General features: G+C 38.2%; 1 protein-coding gene across 4 annotated transcripts in view; it reads left to right on the top strand.

The window, feature by feature from the left end:
- TRPM6 (transient receptor potential cation channel subfamily M member 6) overlaps nucleotides 1-19,975 on the top strand; it is a 194,674-nt gene that overhangs the window by 66,623 nt on the left and 108,076 nt on the right. For all 4 annotated transcript variants that reach the window (XR_013828939.1, XM_079925535.1, XM_079925534.1 and 1 more), the window contains 3 exons: nucleotides 9,770-9,849; nucleotides 12,001-12,039; nucleotides 18,739-18,916. Coding sequence is in view for 3 of the 4 variants with exons in the window: in XM_079925535.1 (XP_079781661.1) it covers nucleotides 9,770-9,849; nucleotides 12,001-12,039; nucleotides 18,739-18,916 (297 nt within the window). In the remaining variant the exon portion in view is untranslated. The remainder of the gene's footprint in view (nucleotides 1-9,769; nucleotides 9,850-12,000; nucleotides 12,040-18,738; nucleotides 18,917-19,975) is intronic.

The raw sequence follows: 19,975 nt of genomic DNA, 5'->3' as shown, positions 1-19,975 counted from the left end.
TGCAGTAGCTATGTTCCCTTTTCCTTCCTGAATTGCATCAAAAGTACAGTCAGTTTCTAAACAACAACACTGGCACTTTGAAAATCAAGTATAACAGCCAGAAACAGAAGTTGGGAAATCTTTTCCTAGCAAATGAGATTTCATATCTGCCAACAACTGTTACAGAATTCTTGGTACCCCACTGACAGACTTCTGATTCTCAACTTACTGGACTACCCTCATTCCATTAAAACATCTTTTTCCTCCTTGAATTTTAGGGGAATTGTTTGTTCTGGATGTGATATTTTTTTTTTTTTTGAGACAAAGAAAAAAACCAACCTGATTAGTACCCTACCCTAAATCTCTCAGCTTAAATTAAGATAAAAAATCTTTATGATTTCTATCTTTTAAATTAAGTTAAACATCTCAAAGATATTTTTTTAAAAATTAAGTTAAAAAATCCTAAAGATGAAGGCAAAAATCTTATATTAAGATATAAGATTTAGGGGAGGGAATATTCTTAGTTGATAACTGGTAGAAAACTCTTGGAAAGGAATTTATCAAAATTGCATCCTGTGGAAACAAGTGTGTGATATCCTCAAAGATGATCCTTGATTTAATATATTTAGGGAAACAATGGATAGTTTATCTGTTCTATAGAGTCATAATACTTCCATGTGCCTGTATGAGCAGAAAACATTTTCTTCTTTCTTATCTGTTGTACTGGTGGCTTTTATACTTTGCAAAATTCCCTGTTAAGAAAAAGTTAATGGGGCCTGGCTTACATGTTCCATGAATGATAGAGTACAGGCTTAGAGTAAAAGAACTAAGAGCGGCATTTTAACAATTATAACATTATAGCAAATATGTTTTGTTTGTTTTTTGCTATGTAGCAATTAGGCACACAGTTGTAAAATGTTTACCTAAAGTAATTATAATTAATTTTTTTAATGGAAGTGGAGTACCTAAATGTAGCTGAAGGAATGCTCATGAAAATTTACATCCGCACAACTGGACGGCTGGAAATTATTTTAACAACCCCTGGGGTGAATTACCCAGGAAGAACAGTATTTCTCCAGTTTGCTGATAGAGATTTCTTACAGACTAGAGAAGAAAACACACCTTGCTTTTGCTCCCCACTTCCTTTCCTTTCATTATACCTTGCCCTGACTGCCCATTAATCTCCAATTACATTTACTCTTATTTATTTATTTATTTATTTATTTATTTTTGCGGTACGCGGGCCTCTCACTGTTGTGGCGTCTCCCGTTGCGGAGCACAAGCTCCGGATGCGCAGGCTCAGCGGCCATGGCTCACGGGCCCAGCCGCTCCGCGGCATGTGGGATCTTCCCGCACCGGGGGAAGTTCCCTGCATCGGCAGACGGACTGTCAACCACTGCGCCACCAGGGAAGCCCTACTCTTATTTTTTACTCTAAATTCCTATTGCCTCAGTTTAGTTGTCTGCAGACCCCCATAACCTGGGGCACACATTTTTGGTTAGCATATGAGGGACATTCCTGGAATATTGTGTGGCAGTTTCTCCATAGGGTGATCAGTGGGATACTATTGGTGTTCCCCGTCTATCTTTTAAGTTGGGTGGATCCTCTACTGAGAGAGCATTTTATATGCTTTGTGGTTCATAGAATACATACTGTACTGTACTGATGTACTGTAGAGAGCTGGTAATAGAAAGGGGCACTGTGACTGCACGTGTATCTCCTGCCTTCCTTTCTCTCTGGTTAAGATGAGCAAAGGAGAATGCTGAGATTTGCAGCCGTCTGAGCTAAATGGTCTATGACTTTCTATAGAACATTGATTATAGGGTCTGGGGCAAAATTACCAAGAAGGGAAAGTTTGCCATTCCACTCCTTGCGTCTGTCAGAAGAGGAAGCATTTTCTTCAAGGCTGAGCCTTCCTCCTTGGTTATTCATACCATTTTTTTCCCCTGCTCCCCGCCCCCACCCCCGCCACCGCCAAAGTCTCAAGTCATTTTTATTCTCTCTTGCATCTTCACTCTCATTTATCTACATACAAGGTTCAAACTTTCTTAACATAAGATAAACTTTCTTTCAACGTTGCCTATTAAACATAGTGTAAAAGAATGCTGGTGCTGGTATTTGATAGAAACTGCTCCTCCTCTGTAGAGGTGATAATCACTGTATTTAGCTCACAGTTGTGAATATTACTTTAGCTAGCGCATAAAGCATTTAGCCCAGCCCTTGGCATATATGAAAGTCTACGTTAACGTTGGCTTTTGCTTTACTTTGTTGGTCTAGTGGCTGTTTTTATTTCTTTCTCCCAAGGATATCTTACACTAGCTTTCTTCTCTGTTTTACAACCTATTTCCTGACTCTCTCTCAATCTATTTGTTTGTCATGGACAAAAATTGTCCTCCTTACTTTGTTTTCAATATTAAACACTTCTCAGTTTTTCTTTGAAACTACCTATTTTTGAAATAATGCAAACATTTTTATTAAAGAGAAAAACTTTCTCCCTTCTTAACTTCAGGTATCATGTTACCATCCTGATTCATAACTCTGTTTTCATTCCCTGAGCCCTTCTACACGCTATGCTTAGATGCTCCCAGAGGTTCCTGGCTCTTTTATCTTCTCTGTTCTCTGCTCCCCAGTGACTCTGTGGCTTTTGCCATACCTTAACATCGTTGTCCTCTGAATTCTCCCCCAGGCCTAAATCTCTGCATTTCTAATCACCACCGAATTTCATCAACCACCTTTCAAAACCTTTGTCATCTTTCAAGGACTTTCCTAAGTTTTGTGTCCTCCATGAAGACTCCCCAGATACTGGCGGACAGAAGGGATTTCTACTTCCAAGGAGTCCCACAGCTTGCTCTTGTGCCATACTTGGTATCTATTAGTAAACATAGTTTCTTCTCTTTTGGTGTTGGTCTTTGGGACACAATTTTATTTATTTTTATTACAACCATGTGATATGCCCATCAAAGTATTTTGAAGGAATGAATGAATGAAGCTATTATTCTTAGCGGTATCAATATTTTAAAGGAAGAGTGGGTAAACTGATATAATATATGCTGCCTATGGGTTCTGGAGGGCTGATAACCACACTCATCATGCTTCAATGACATCTTTGGGAGGAAGGATGTGGTAGGTACTAAAGTCAGCTGTTAAGTTAAAAATGAATGCAGTCAAAATTATCCTTCAAAAGTCCCTTGCATTGCTTAGAAAGAGAAGTACGTGAAGATTTGGTCTCTAGTTGCTTTTTCTCTATGTTGGAACTTTCTTCAGTTGAGCACCAGATTAAATAAGGGATGTTGAAATACTACAGTGCAATCATTGCGATGAGATGGGCAGACTTAAGGCATGCATGTGGGACCTGAGACCAACCAGGAAACAGTAGGTCCTGTCTCTCACTCACACTCAACCCTATTGCCTATGAAGTCACTTTGGGGCAGTGGTCTTTCATGTGTGGTATCCCTGGGGACTCCTTGGGATCTTTGAGACCCTTTCAAAGGTCCTCAAAATCAAAATTATTACTTTTTTAAAAATATTTATTTATTTATTTATTTATGGCTGTGCCGGGTCTTAGTTGTGGCAGGCAGGATCTACATTGCAGCATGCACACTTCTTAGTAGTGTCACGCAGACTCAGTTGCAGCACGTGGACTCTTAGTTGCGGCATGTATGCGGGATCTAGTTCCCCAACCAGGGATCAAACCCAGGCCCCCTGCGTTGGGAGTGTGGAGACTTACCCACTGGACCACCAGGGAAGTCCCCAAATTATTATTATTGGGTTTTTTTTGGCTGCATTGGGTCCTCGTTGCTGTGCATGGGCTTTCTCTAGTTGGGGCGAGCGGGGACTACTCTTCGTCGCCGTGCGAGGGCTTCTCATTGCGGTGGCTTCTCTTGTTGAGGAGCACAGACTCTAGGAATGCGGGCTCAGTAGTTATGGCTTGCGGGCTATAGAGTGCAGGCTCATAGCTGTGGCACACGGGCTTAGTTGCTCCGCGGCATGTGGGATTTTCCGGGACCAGGAATCGAACCTGTGTCCCCTGCACTGGCAGGCGGATTCTTAACAACTGTGCCACCAGGAAAGTCCCCCCAAATTATTTTTATAACGGTACATTATTTCCCTGTTTTACTCATTCTATCATGAGCATACAGTGGAGTTTTCCTGATGTTACATGACAAATCCATAATATCTGAAAAGGCTATTAAAATACTATTTTCTTTTTCCAACTCCATGTCTGTGTGAGGCCAATTCTTTTTATATACTTCAACCTAAAACACTTTGTAACAGATTGAATGCAGAAGCAGATATGAGAATCCAGCTGTCTTAAGCCAGACAAAAATACAATGCTCTTCTCATAAACCTTTTAAAAATATTTTTCGTGAAAAATATTTTATTTATTTTAACATGTAATAGGTTTACCATAATTATTTTTAAATTAACTAATGGGTAAATACTTTAAAAAGTCCCAGTTCTAATTTTGAATACATAAATATTGGTAGCTATACTCTATAAGTGAAAGCTTTCTGGAGGTCCTTGGTAAATTTAATGACTGTGAAGGAGTCCTAAACCCCAAAAGTTTGAGAACTGCTGCTCTTGGGCATAGTATACTCCTGAATGTGGAATGGCATTGATATTGTCCATACTTCAACATTTTATATCTTCTTCTCACCTTTTTCTTCTAGTCCTCTTTCATTCTTTTTTTATTTTCCACTTTTTAAAAATTGAAGTATAGTTGGTTTACAATGCTGTATTAGTTTCAAGTGTACAGCAAAGTGATTCAGCTATACACACACACACACACACACACACACACACACACACACACACACACACACACACACACACATATATATATGCATGTATTCTTTTTCAGATTCTTTTCCATTATAGATTATTACAAGATATTGAGTACAGTTCCCTGTGCTATATAGTAGGTCCTTGTTATTTACCTATTTTATATATAGTAGTGTGTGTCTGTTAATCCCAAACTCCTAATTTATCCCTCCCACCTCCCCCCAACCCCCGCTATCCCCTTTGGTAACCATAAGTTTGTTTTCTATGTCTGTTAGTCTATTTATATTTTGTAAAAAAATTCATTTGTATCTTTTTTAGATTCTCCATATAAGTGATATCATATAATATTTGTCTTTGTCTGACTGACTTCACTCAATATGATAAGCCCTCTCTCAGTCTTTTAGCAAAGATTTTGAATTTGTCCAAGTTAAATATGTGGTATGTGTCTGCATGGAATTTCAAGAAGCATTGTTCTTTCTGCCGTGTTACACTTAGAAAATGAAACAAGTAATCTTCATTGTACAAATAAAGCTTACTATGGATGACATAAATGAAATTGCCTTTAACCTGTAATTCCTAATAAAGGCTTTATTGTCTCAGAGGATGGTGGGTTTTCTAAAAGTCAGTTATTTGAGTATAGCTCCACTAATAGTGAAGCTTCACTCCAAGAAGTTGTTTTTTAGACTATGTAGTTCACTTGGATGTAGTCCTAGTAAAGTTTTGGATAATTTAACAAGATATTTGTAGCATAAATGAAGACCATCTGTGTACTTGGATAACATATTTGTGGATATTTTGCTGGGTGGAAATTGGAAATTGAGTATATCTAACTTGGAAACCTTAATAGGTTAGAGTGGTTATACAACAAATAGGCCCAGCATTCAGTTAAACTCTGTATTTCACTTTCCACGGGCAGTTGTAAAGAACACCCAAAAGGGAAACCTCCCATTTCCTTTTCCCTTCTTATCAAAATGATTTCACATGATCTGAAATTATAAACATCTTGTTTGCAAGTTTAATTCCCTAGGATACTGAATAAGGCTGAAGCATGTGTGACAGAGGAAAGGATGTCTTCTCATTGCCATTTGAAATTGTGATTTTGGACTAACATAAAGAGGGCTTTCACCAATCTGGGGAGTGGAGGGATGGGGTATGGTATTTTAGTTTGAACTTTTATGATATGCTCTACTAAGTAGGTCACTGTTGAGTTCTTCTAATTCCCCATTAGACTCTGTGGAGAATTCATAAATGTTTTACTCATGTACTCATGAGTTTATATAATCTAAACAGTCATTCTGAAGTTCTAAATGCTTTTGCTCAACAAGGCAGTATACGAAAATTTCATATAAATTTCTCACCTAAACAGGAGAAGTGGCATTTTAGGGAATTGTGAGTTATTTAGTTAACATTCTATTAAAGATGTTACAAAAGAAAAGAAAAAAGAAAAAAGAAATCATTACCAGCAAATAGTGCCCTCTAACTACCCAAAGAGAAGAAAACACGTAAGGCTATTTTGTGTTCTTTATGAAGTACTCCTAAATGCTGCCTTCTGGAAAGATTATTTACCGGAAAACCAGTGAGGTCAACTTGTGGCAGTGTTGGCGAGCCAGATCCTTGGGTTTGGATTATTTTAGGTTTGGATGCCCTTTGCCTGAGACTCTTAATCTTGGATCAAGTGAGTCCCCCAAGGTATCCCTCAGATTGTGGACAAAACCCTGTAGGAGACCCTGAGCTGAGTCTTCAAAGTATACAGGCTGGCTTTGCACTGATGAGTTTCCCCAGCCAACAGATCGTGCACTGTGGAAATCCATCTGCCTGGCACTCAGTTTGAAGAGGTCCTTGCTCCAAGGGAGGGACTGTGTAGAGAAAATAAAAAATGTCAGTCTGGAGTCTGAAAATATTTTCTCTATTTGATCCATTCTGGTGCTTCCCTGCATGCTATAGATTCCATGATAAATAAACTAATGCTTATCTTGAAGTAGATTACAATAATGTTAAGGAAAAAACAACTGAATAGGTGCAGTTAAGCATTGTGAGTGCTGTGATGTATATTAGAGTGGGGGCTATAAAAAGGAAGTAGTTTCACCTGGAAAAGTATTTTTTAAATGTTAGATTTTTTTAAGTATGGAAAAGTTTTTAAAAAGAAAATAAATTACTTGTTAGCTGTGTGCCCTTCAACCCCCAATCACACAGTCCCCTGGATGTTTAAAAAAAAATCCATGTACATTTAGAAAGATTTTTTTTTAAATCAAGGAATACCTGTTAGACTATTCCTTCTCAGAGATTCCCCTGAGAAAGAATCTGTTATCTGGAAACCCTAAAAAGCCCCAGTGTAGAAATACTTTCAGTGACATCAGGAATTAATTCATGTATAGCTACCATTAGAGGATTAGTCTTTGGACATTTCTTTGCTATTCCCCAGCCCTGGGCTTGTATGTAAAATCTGATTATATTTTAGGGTAAGGCAAACTATTTGTGCCAACACAGCCTGAGACCAACACTATTTCCCTTCTTTATCCTCTGCCTTTCCCTTCCCCAAATAACAACCACAGTTAAAACACAACTCTCCTGCCCCAGTATATAAAAAACACCCAGTCTCTAAAGACTGTCATGATAGTTGCAGAAATGACATATTCTCTGCCGTCAATGACAATGTGCTGCTCCAAGTGGCAAACACATGTTGAGTATTTGGCCTCAATAGATTTGGGCTATTGAATCAGAACTAACAAACATATGGTTCCTAATAGTTCTCTGTTGAACTGAACATGGGGGGACCTCTTCCATATGTGCTGAAGAGTATATTGCAAAGGCTACCATTATGAGGTAGGGGGAAAAAGTAAAGTTCTAAATTGAAGAATTGTTTGAAACACTTGCAAATTAAGCCTGCTTTTCTTTTCCTGTAGTTTTGAGATAAGATATGGGAGTTGCAGGAGGAATGTTTCCATGTTCTTGTTATGGCACAGGTTTCCTGTTTACACCCTTGGAGAGAAAATTGTATACATGGATTCTTGAAGTTCTATTTTAAGTGTGTTCATTTTGTTGCTCATTCAACAATCATTGGGTTGGGCCCTGGGGCAACAGAAATGACTGGCATGGGGCCTGTAGGAGCTGGAGTCTAGTGGGGGAAAATGGACCCATAAAAGTCATTCGTTTGAAATATGAGAGGTCATAGGAGGGAGATTTGGAGGTCAGGAAGTATTTTTCTATGAAAAAAATACATCAAAGTTAAGTTCCCATGGTACCAACCAGAAAGCTAATTTTTACCTTTGATATTACCAATAATAATAACTAAGCTTTACTGAGCCCGAGTAAGTCCCAGGGAGAAATCCAAGCCTTAATTCCTTTCAGTAGCCCAATAGTAGGTATTACTGTTATTATCTCCTTTTTAATAGATGGGAAAACAGGCCTGAAGAAAGTAATTTGCCCACATCATTCTACTAGATTCAGCTGTCTAGCCTTTTAAAAGAAGGGAGTGGTTGAGCATAGCTTGCTTAATTTGTATACATAGGCTGCTAGATTAGGGACCCTTTTTGGAGCTGGTTTTTTAAAATTAATTAATTAATTATGGCTGCACCGGGTCTTAATTGCGGCATGTGGACTCAGTTGTGGCATGCGGACTCTTAGTTGCAGCACACATGCAGGATCTGGTTCCCTAACCAGGGATTGAACCTGGGCACCCTGCATTGCGAGTGTAGAGTCTTACCCAATGGACCACCATGGAAGTCCCTGGAGCCTTTTTTTTTTTTTTTTTTTGCGGTACGCGGGCTTCTCTCTGTTGTGGCCTCTCCCGTTGCGGAGCACAGGCTCCGGACGCGCAGGCTCAGCGGCCATGGCTCACGGGCCCAGGGGCTCCGCGGCATGTGGGACCTTCCCGGACCGGGGCACGAACCTGTGTCCCCTGCATCGGCAGGTGGACTCTTAACCACTGCGCCACCAGGGAAGCCCCCTGGAGCCATTTTTAATAGGTAAATGTTACACATGAAGTTTAATGATATCAATTTGTTAACCGTTTCCTTCTTTTTATTCTAAGTTCCTTCAGAGTAAGAACTTTGTCTTATTTGCCATAGAATTCCCAGCATGCCATATGGAGGCCTATTTCAACATATTTGTTGAATGAATTCAGATATTTTGAAATTCAGCCAATGGTAAGCCATGCTTATACAATGTGTATCAAATTGTCAACCTAAATAAAGAGGTAGACTGAGGCAAGCCTGAATGATCAGAAATTGAGTTTATTCAGGAATAGCAGAGGAATTGAATTTGGGAAATGAATGCTGTAGCAAGCTACAGGCGAGTCTGTTGAGGGTTTGGGGCAGGGAGTGCAAAGAGGGAGACATCCAGCCAGTGTCTAAGCAGTAAATTCATTGTCTTGAGGATGGGGAGAGATTCTTGGCATATGGTTATTGGTCAGGAAATAAGTCTCGTCTTCTGTGAATCAGGCATTTATGGGAAATCAGTTTCTCAGTTAAGTTCCCTTCTGAGGGCACACGTGTGATATTCTCCATTACATATCCTCCAGATTTGTTGTAGATTGAACTCTTTTACAGAATCTTGCTGAGGTTACATCTCTCCTCTGACACTCTTTCCAGCTTCCTGTCGAATCTTAGCCAAAGTGGGACTTTATAAGTGAGAATTCTGAAGTTTGAGAGCTTAATATTCACTCTGTAGGGTTATGGTACAAGATTTAAAAGTGACTTCTGGCAGAATTAAGAGAATGCTTCTGCTATATCTTTACTTCCTTGGTAGAGTTTTGTGCATTTAGGGATCTTTCACTTAAAATGAGATTGTGGACCAATTAACTTTGTGAATATTTTTGTGTTCACATTGGCTTATTTGTGTCTATGTTGTCTGTAATAGAACCTAATAAATGCTTAGGGGTTTGGGGCTGGTCTTGGCATTTTAATTAGGGTCTATTATATTTAAGTATATCTTGCCTACCTGGACTACTGTGGTTATACTGTGTTTTCATTTAATGAGACTATGAAAATAATGACATTTTTCTATCCAGTCCCAGAAATCCTGGATTGAAGGAGTGTTCGACAAGAGAGAATGTAACAAAATCATACCCAGCTCAAAGGACCCTCACAGGTACAATTTTTAATTACATTTTTCTTTTTAAAGCAACAGTACTTGGAGGACTGTTTACTGGAATTTAGAGATATGATTGTTTGCCCTGTGGAGCCACTGTTAATATTGTGGTAGATTTCACTCTGCTGCTTTATCTTTGATGTTCCTGTTCCTCTTCCTGGGAGGATAGATACCAGGGAAATATCTAGTGCTACATCCATTCCACCGGGTTTGGATAAAAAATTTACAACTTTTGAGTATTGAATATTCAAAATAGTGTGACTTCCTTATCCCCAAGTGTCTGTGAATGTCGTAACTGGGATATTTCAGGACTCCATGCTCAGATTATGCAAACAGTTAATTTTTTCCTCCTGCAGGCTTTTTGCTTAAGCAGATAATGGGCAGCAGAATGGAATGATTTGCATTTGATTATTCTGAGTTCTTGACAACCCTTTGGAAGTTCTACTTGTAGAACAAAGTTCAAAACAGCAGCCAGTGAAAGATAGAGGAAGAGAGGTCTATGGAAAATTCCCCAGGGTAATCGGGTCCATGAAATTAAGATTGGGTAGCATTGCCCTGGGGGAAAAGAATTAAAAGGAAAGGAAAATAGGAGAGCAGTATTTTAATTAGGGGGACCACTCTATTTTTAGATTCTGCTGAGCCTTTGGCCTTACATTCATTTGAAGTTTAGAAATCACAGCTTTATGCTCATGAAAGGTAGCAGGTGAGGCCACTGAAATTCTAGTTCTTTGGGGATGATGACTAAAATAGTGTTCCTTGCCTTTGTTAAATATTTACTAGTCCCACCCTCTTTGAGTTACCTGTGGCTTGTAAGCCGCGTGATTGGAAATCCTCATTTTACCTGCTTATAAAATGTTTACAGAATAAAAAGGCAGGGTAACCTTGTTTTTTCCCTTCATCTTTTATGAGATTTTGTAATATGATAGTGGCTGCAGTAGAAGGCACATTGAGCTCAGGTGGCTTCCACTGCTCTGTAAATGGAAAATCATCTTCACAGTCACCTTGAACCTCATGAAAAGTGGTAAACTATAGGTCATTAGCCCACAGACTCAAGAAGAGTATCAGTGATCATAATTTCATGAATGGTCGAAGCTATACTACTTTTTATGGGAAAAAAGCAGTCTCTCTTATTTTGTGACTGTAAAAAATGGATGGATGACTATGGCTATTCCTTCCATGCCAGCCTTTTTCTTAGATCCTAGTAAGATTCTCAAAACTGTGGCTTTCATGCAGTTTTCTTCCTTATGGAACACAGCAAAAGAGTGGTAGTTCACTATTTTAAATTTAGATGAAGGTTTGTCTTTTACTGATTCTTTTTGTAGCTCCTAATAAGAAACAAATCTGATAGACTTGATTACAACGTCTTTTTCTTTCACATTTGGAACTTGTCGAAGTGAAGCTTCTGAGAAAAAAGATTTCTAAAAGGCTGGGGACAGGAAGAAGTGAAAGACCTGAATATTCATCTCTGAATAATTTAGAATGATTGATTCTATGAACACTACCTTTTCTTCCATTATTTTACCTAGATTTCTTTTCTAGTTAAAACTTCTTCACACTTAAAATATGATCATTGATGATCATAATGCTAACTCCCAAATCCAGAAGGCTTTTTTGAATCATAAGAAAGAGATTAATAAATATAATTATTATAATCATACCAACTGTTCCTCAGTTTGATAGTGTTTTAGGGTTTTAAAATTGTATATGTATGTTTTCTTACTTAATTCTCAGGAATTCTGTGTTATCTTCATAGTATAATAACAATAGCCACCATTTTTATACATCCTGCAATGTACCAGATACTATAAGACACTTTACATATATTATCACTCTTAATCATTTTAATAACTGTATGGTTCAGATATTATTTTCAGATGTGAAAACTGGGGCTTAGAGGAATTGTTAAATCATTGAGATTTAAATCCAGGTATTTTGGTTCCAAACTCAGTATTCTGTTAATTAGATCATAGTTGCTGCAATGTAATTCTATATGGTAAATGACATCTGGGAATATTTGGGAGATGATGTATGAGTACTCAGTAAACCCTGATTTCCAGATTATGGAAGATTAACAGATATTTACTGAATAAGCATTAAATATGTTTTCAAATATATTAATAAACTAACAGTGGTTTTATTTCTTTAATTAAGATGTACTGCAGGATGCCAGGTTTGTCAGAATTTAATCAGGTAAGACAAATAAACAGTTCTATGTTTATATATTTCTCTGAAGTTGCATCTATTTTTTTGCATTAATTAACAGTCCTTCCTTTTGATGTGCATCTTACATTTCACATGAGGATTTTTCTTAATCTTCTTAAGTATTAAGATTTTTTTTAAATTTAATTTTATTTATTTCTTATACAGCAGGTTCTTATTAGTTATCTCTTTTATACATATTAGTGAATACATGTCAATCCCAATCTCCCAATTCATCCCACCACCACCACACACCCCCACACTTTCCCCGCTTGGTGTCCATACATTTGTTCTCTACATCTGTGTCTCTATTTCTGCCCTGCAAACCAGTTCATCTGCACCATTTTTCTAGGTTTCACATATATGCGTTAATATATTTGTTTTTCTCTTTCTGACTTATTTCACTCTGTATGACAGACTCTAGATCCATCCACTTCTCTACAAATGACCCAATTTCATTCCTTTTTATGGCTGAGTAATATTCCATTGTATATATGTACCACATCTTTATCTATTCATCTGTCGATTGGCATTTAGGTTGCTTCCATGACCTGGCTATTGTAAAAAGAGCTGCAATGAACATTGGGGTGCATGTGTCTTTTTGAATTATGGTTTTCTCTGGGTATATGCCCAGTAGTGGGATTGCTGGGTCATATGGTAATTCTATTTTTAGTTTTTTAAGGAACCTCCATGCTGTTCTCCATAGTGGATGTATCAATTTACATTCCCACCAACAGTGCAAGAGGGTTCCCTTCTCTCCACATCCTCTCCAGCATTTGTTATTTGTACATTTTTTGATGATGCCCATTCTAACTGGTGTGAGGTGATACCTCATTGTAGTTTAGATGTGCATTTCTCTAATAATTAGTGATGTTGAGCAGCTTTTCATGTGCTTCTTGGCCATCTGTATGTCTTCTTTGGAGGAACGTCTGTTTAGGTCTTCTGCCCATTTTTTGATTGGGTTGTTTGTTTTTTTTTAATATTGAGCTGTTTATATATTTTGGAGGTTAATCCTTTGTCCATTGATTCATTTGCAAATAATTTTCTCCCATTCTGAGGGTTGTCTTTTCGTCTTGTTTGTAGTTTCCTTTGCTTTGCAAAAGCTTTTAAGTTTCTTTAGGTCCCATTTGTTTATTTTTGTTTTTATTTCAATTAATCTAGGAGGTAGATCAAAAAAATCTTGCTGTGATTTATGTCAAAGACTGTTCTTCCTATGTTTTCTTCTAAGAGTTTTATAGTGTCCAGTCTTACATTTCAATCTCTAATCCATTTTGAATTTGTTTTTGTATATGGTGTTAGGGAGTGTTCTAATTTCATTCTTTTACATGTAGCTGTCCAGTTTTCCGAGCACCACTTATTGAAGAGACTGTGTTTTCTCCATTGTATATCCTTGCCTCCTTTCTCATAAATTAGTTGACCATAGGTGCATGGGTTTATCTCTGGGCTTTCTATGCTATTCCATTGATCTGTATTTCTGTTTTTGTGCTAGTACCATATTGTCTTGATTACTATAGCTTTGCAGTATAGTCTGAAGTCATGGAGTCTGATTCCTCCAGCTCTGTTTTTTTCCCTCAAGACTGCATTGGCTATTTGGGGTCTTTTGTGTCTCCATACAAATTTTAAGATTTTTTGTTCTAGTTCTGTAAAAAATGCCATTGGTAATTTGATAAGGATTGCACTGAATCTGTAGATTGCTTTGGGTAGTATAGTCATTTTCACAGTATTGATTCTTCCAATCCAAGAACATGGTACGTCTCTCCATCTGTTTGTATCATCTTTAATTTCTTTCATCAGTGTCTGATAGTTTTCTGCATAAAGGTATTTTGTCTCCTTAGGGAGGTTTATTCCTACGTTTTTTATTCTTTTTGTTGCAGTGGTAAATGGGAGTATGTCCTTAATTTCTCTTTCAGATTTTTCATCATTAGTGTATAGGAATGCAAGAGATTCCTGTGCATTAATTTTGTATCCTGCAACTTTACCAAATTCATTGATTAGCTCTAGTAGTTTTCTCGTGGCATCTTTAGGATTCTCTATGTATAGTATCATGTCCTCTGGAAACAGTGACAGTTTTTCTTCTTCTTTTCCAATTTGTATTCCTTTTATTTCTTTTTCCTCTCTGCTTGCCATGGCTAGGACTTCCAAAACTATGTTAAATAATAGTGGTGAGAGTGGACATCCTTGTCTTGTTCCTGATCTTAGAGGAAATGGTTTCAGTTTTCCACCACTGAGGATGATGTTTGCTGTGGGTTCGTCATATATGGCCTTTATTATGTTGAGGGAGGTTCCCTCTATGTCCACTTTCTGGAGAGCTTTTATCATAAATGGGTGTTGAATTTTGTCAAAAGGTTTTTCTGCATCTATTGAGATGATCATATGGTTTTTATTCTTCAATTTGTTAATAGTGTATCACGTTGATTAATTTGAGTATATTGAAGAATCCATGCGTCCCTGGGATAAATCCCACTTGATCATGGTGTATGATCCTTTTAATGTGTTGTTGGATTCTGTTTGCTGGTATTTTGTTGAGGATTTTTGCATCTATATTCATCAGTGATATTGGTCTATAATTTTCTTTTTTTGTAGTATCTTTTTCTGGATTTGGTATCAGGGTGATGGTGGCCTCATAGAATGAGTTTGGGAGTGTTCCTTCCTCTGCAGTTTTTTGGAAGAATTTGAGAAGGATGGGTGTTAGCTCGTCTCTAAATGTTTGATAGAATTCACCTGTGAAGCCATCTGGTCCTGGACTTTTGTTTGTTGGAAGATTTTAATCACAGTTTCAATTTCAGTGCTTGTGATTGTTCTGTTCATATTTCCTATTTCTTTCTGGTTCAGTCTTGGAAACTTGTGCTTTTTTAAGAATTTGTCCATTTCTTCCAGGTTGTCCATTTTATTGGCATAGAGTTGCTTGTGGTATTCTCTTAGGATGCTTTGTATTACTGTGGTGTCTGTTGTAACTTTTCCTTTTTCATTTCTAATTTTATTGATTTGAGTCCTCTCCCTCTTTTTCTTGATGAGTTTGGCTAATGTTTTATCAATTTTGTTTATCTTCTCAAAGAACCAGCTTTTAGTTTTATTGATCATTGCTACTGTTTTCTTTGTTTCTATTTCATTTATTTCTGCTGTGATCTTTATCATTTCTTTCTTTCTACTAACTTTGGGTTTTGTTTGTTCCTCTTTCTCTAGGTTTTTTCAGTGTAAGGTTAGATTGTTTATTTGAGATTTTTCTTGTTTCTTGAGGTAGGCTTGTATAGCTATAAACTTCCCTCTTAGAACTGCTTTTGCTGCATCCCATAGGTTTTGGATTGTCGTATTTTCATTGTAATTTGTCTCTAGGTATTTTTTGATTTCTTCAGTGATCTCTCGGTTATTTAGTAACGTTTAGCCTCCATGTGCTAGTGTTTTTTATGTTTTTTTTCCCTGGAATTGATTTCTAATCTCATAGCATTGTGGTCAAAAAAGATGCTTGATATGAATTCACTTTTCTTAAATTTACTGAAGCTTGATTTTTGACCCAAGATGTGATCTATCCTGGAGAATGTTCCATGTGCACTTGAAAAGAAAGTGTAATCTGCTGTTTTTGGATGGAATGTCCTATAAATATCAATTAAATCTATCTGGTCTATTGTGTCATTTCAAGCTTGTGTTTCCTTATTAATTTTCTATTTGGATGATCTTTCTATTGGTGTAAGTGAGGCGTTAAAGTCCCCCACTATTATTGTGTTGCTGTCAATTTCCTCTTTTAGCGCTGTTAGCCGTTGCCTTATGTATTGAGGTGTTCCTATGTTGGGTACATATATACTTATAATTGTAATATCTTCTTCCTGGATTAATCCCTTGATCATTATGCAGTGTCCTTCCTTGTCTCTTGTAACATTCTTTATTTTAAAGTCTATTTTATATGATATGAGTACTGCTCCTCCAGCTTTCTTTTGATTTCCGTTTGCATGGAATGCGTTATTCCATCCCCTCACTTTCAGTCTGTATGTGTCCCTAGGTCTGAAGTGGGTCTCTTGTAGACAGCATACACATGGGTTTTGTTTTTGTATCCATTCACTGAGCCTGTATCTTTTGGTTGGAGCTTTTACTCCATTCATGTTTAAGGTACTTATCGATATGTATGTTCGTATTCCCATTTTCTTAATTGTTATGTTTTTTTTTTTTGCTGTACACGGGCCTCTCACTGTTGTGGCTTCTCCCGTTGCGGAGCACAGGCTCCAGACGCGCAGGCTCAGTGGCCATGGCTCATGAGCCTAGCCGCTCCACGGCATGTGATATCTTCCTGGACCAGGGCACGAACTCGTGTCCCCTGCATCGGCAGGCGGACTCTCAACCACTGCGCCACCAGGGAAGCCCATGGGTTTGTTCTTGTAGGTCTTTTTCTTCTCTTGTGTTTCCCACTTAGAGAAGTTCCTTTAGCATTTGTTGTAAAGCTGGTTTGGTGGTGCTGAGTTCTCTTAGCATTTGCTTGTCTGTAAAGCTTTTGATTTCTCCATCGAATCTGAATGAGATCCTTGCTGGGTAGAGTGATCTTGGTTGTAGGTTCTTCCCTTTCATCACTTTAAACATATCATGCCACTTCCTTCTGGCTTGTAGAGTTTCTGCTGAGAAATCAGCTGTTACCCTTGTGGGAGTTCCCTTGTATGTTATTTGTTGTTTTTACCTTGTTGCTTTCAATAATTTTTCTTTGTCTTTAATTTTTGTCAATTTGATTACTATGTGTCTCGGCGTGTTTTTCCTTGGGTTTATCCTGTATGGGACTCTCTGTGCTTCCTGTACTTTGGTGGCTATTTCCTTTCCCATGTTAGGGAAGTTTTTGACTATAATCTCTTCAAATATTTTCTCAGGTCCTTCTGTCTCTCTTCACCTTCTGGGACCCCTAATGTGAATGTTGTTGCATTTAATGTTGTCCCAGAGGTCTCTTAGGCTGTCTTCATTTCTTTTCATTCTTTTTTCTTTATTCTGTTCCACGGCAGTGAATTCCACCATTCTGTCTTCCAGGTCACTTATCTGTTCTTCTGCCTCAGTTATTCTGCTATTGGTTCCTTCTAGTGTATTTTTCATTTCAGTTATTTATTGTTCATCTCTGTTTGTTTGTTCTTTAATTCTTCTAGGTCTTTGTAAAACATTTCTTGTTTCTTCTTGATCTTTGCCTCCATTCTTTTTCCGAGGTCCTGGATCATGTTCACTATCATTATTCTGAATTCTTTTTCTGGAAGGTTGCATCTCTCCACTTCATTTAGTTGTTTTTCTGGGGTTTTGTCTTGTTTCTTCATCTGGTACATAGCCTTCTGCCTTTTCATCTTGTCTGTCTCTAGATGAATGTGGTTTTTGTTCCATAGGCTGCAGGATTGTAGTTCCTCTTGCTTCTGCTGTCTGCCCTCTGGTGGATGAGGCTATCTAAGAGGCTTGTGCAAGTTTCCTGATGGGAGGGACTGGTGGTGGGTAGAGCTGGCTGTTGCTCTGGTGGGCAGAGTTCAGTAAAACTTTAATCCACTTGTCTGATCATGGGTGGGGCTGGGTTCCCTCCCTGTTGGTAAGCAATCAAACAGGCCTGAGGTGACCCAACACTGGAGGCTACCCGGCTCTTTGTGGGGGCTAATGGCAGACTCTGGGAGGGCTCACGCCAAGGAGTACTTCCCAGAACTTCTGCTTGCAGTGTCCTTGTCCTCACGGTGAGCCACAGCCACCCCCTGCCTCTGCAGGAGACCCTCCAACAGTAGCAGGTAGGTCTGTTTCAGTCTCCTATGGGGTCACTGCTCCTCCCCTAGGTCCTGATGCGCACACTACTTTGTGTGTGCCCTCTAAGAGTGGAGTCTCTGTTTCCCCCAGTCCTGTTGAAGTCCTGCAGTCAAATACCACTACCCTTCAAAGTCTGATTCTCTAGGAATTCCTTCTTAAATTGCCAGACCCCAAGTTTGGGAAGCCTGACGTGGGGCTCAGAAGCTTCACTCCAGTGGGTGGACTTCTGTGGTATAAGTGTTCTCCAGTTTGTGAGTCACCCACCCAGCAGTTACGGGATTTGATTTGATTGTGACTGCGCCCCTCCTACCATCTCATTGTGGCTTCTCCTTTGTCTTTGGATGTGTGGTATCTTTTTTGGTGAGTTCCAGTGTCTTCCTGTCAATGATTGTTCACAATATTATATTTTAAAAATAGTTTTTGAGCTATAATTGACATAGACTGCACATATTTAAAATACACAATTTGATGTTTGTTTTTGTTTTCTTTACTATTTTAATCATTTTTAAGAGTACAGTTCATTAGTGTTAAGTATATTCCCATTGTTGTGTTGTGGATCTACAGAACTTTTTATCTTGCAAAATTGAATGTGTATACTACATTTTGTTCATCCATCCATCTATTGATGAATACATGGGTTGCTGCTACCACTTGGCTGTTGTGAATAACGCTGCTATGAACATGGGTGTGTAAGAGATTTGTAGTGTTTTCTTAAAACATCCCCAGAATGACTCTAATGTGTAGCCAAGGGAGAGAAGCAGTGAGAATGTTTTTAAACTTAGAAAACAACCCAGTGTTGGAAATCAAATATAAATCTCAGTGTGAAGTTTTAAAACTTGTTAATACATGTCATCTTTATATTACCCTAGGAACATGTAGAAACATTACATCTATTTTCTATTCTGAAATTGTGTTTTCTATTTTGAAATTGGTATTTATCCCAAATTTAAGGTGTTACTGTGGGCGATTGATTAGAGACCATTATGGGATAGATGAAGCCTGGACCATCTCAGCTGCCAACGATAGTGAAAATGAACAATGGTCTGTTGAAAAGCACACAATGAAAAGCTCTACAGATACCTTTGGCACGATTAACTTCCAAGATGGAGAGCACACCCACCATTCAAAGGTTTGCTAGTAACCTACATTATTTTGCTGATTTTTTTAATATCTTTATTGGAGTATAATTGCTTTACAATGGTGTGTTAGTTTCTGCTATATAACAAAGTACATCAACTATACATATATCCTCATATCTCCACCCTTTTACGTCTCCCTCCCACCCTCCCTATCCCACCCCTCTAGATGGTCACAGAGTACCGAGCTGATCCCCCTGTGCTATGCAGCTGCTTCCCAATAGCTATCTATTTTACATTTGGTAGTGTATATATGTCCATGCCACTCTCTCACTTTGTCTCAGCTTACCCTCTCCCCACCCCGTGTCCTCAAGTCCATTCTCTATGTCCGCATCTTTATTCCTGTCCTGCCCACAGGTTCTTCAGACCTTTTTTATTTTTTTAGATTCCATATATATGTGTTAGCATTTGTTTTTCTCTTTCCGACTTACTTCACTCTGTATGACAGACTCTAGGTCCATCCACCTCACTACAAATAATTCAGTTTTGCTTCTTTTTATGGCAGAGTAATATTCCACTGTATATACGTGTCACATCTTCTTTATCCATTCATCTGTCAATGGACACATAGGTTGCTTCCCTGTCCTGGCTATTGTAAATAGAGCTGCAGTGAACATTGTGGTACATGACTCTTTATGAATTATGGTTTTCTAAGGGTATATGCCCAGTAGTGGGATTGCTGGGTCATATGGTAGTTCTATTTTTAGTTTTTTAAGGAACCTCCATACTGTTCTCCATACTGGCTGTATCAATTTACATTCCCATCAACAGTGCAAGAGGGTTTGCTTTTCTCCACACCCTCCCCAGGATTTATTGTTTGTAGATTTTTTGATGATGGCCATTCTAACTGGTGTGAGGTGATACCTCATTTTAGTTTTGACTTGCATTTCTCTAACGATTAGTGATGTTGAGCATCCTTTCATATGTTTGTTCGCAATCTGTATATCTTCTTTGGAGAAATATCTGTTTAGGTCTTCTACCTATTTTTGGATTGGGTTTTTGTTTTTTTTTTGATATTGAGCTGCATGAGCTGCTTGTAAATTTTGGAGATT

This window comes from Stenella coeruleoalba (genome assembly GCF_951394435.1).
Source record: "Stenella coeruleoalba genome assembly, chromosome: 7".
Classification (NCBI taxonomy): Eukaryota; Metazoa; Chordata; class Mammalia; order Artiodactyla; family Delphinidae; genus Stenella; species Stenella coeruleoalba.
The sequence above is the reverse complement of the archived record's forward strand: the minus strand, read 5'-3'. Positions and strand labels throughout refer to the sequence as shown.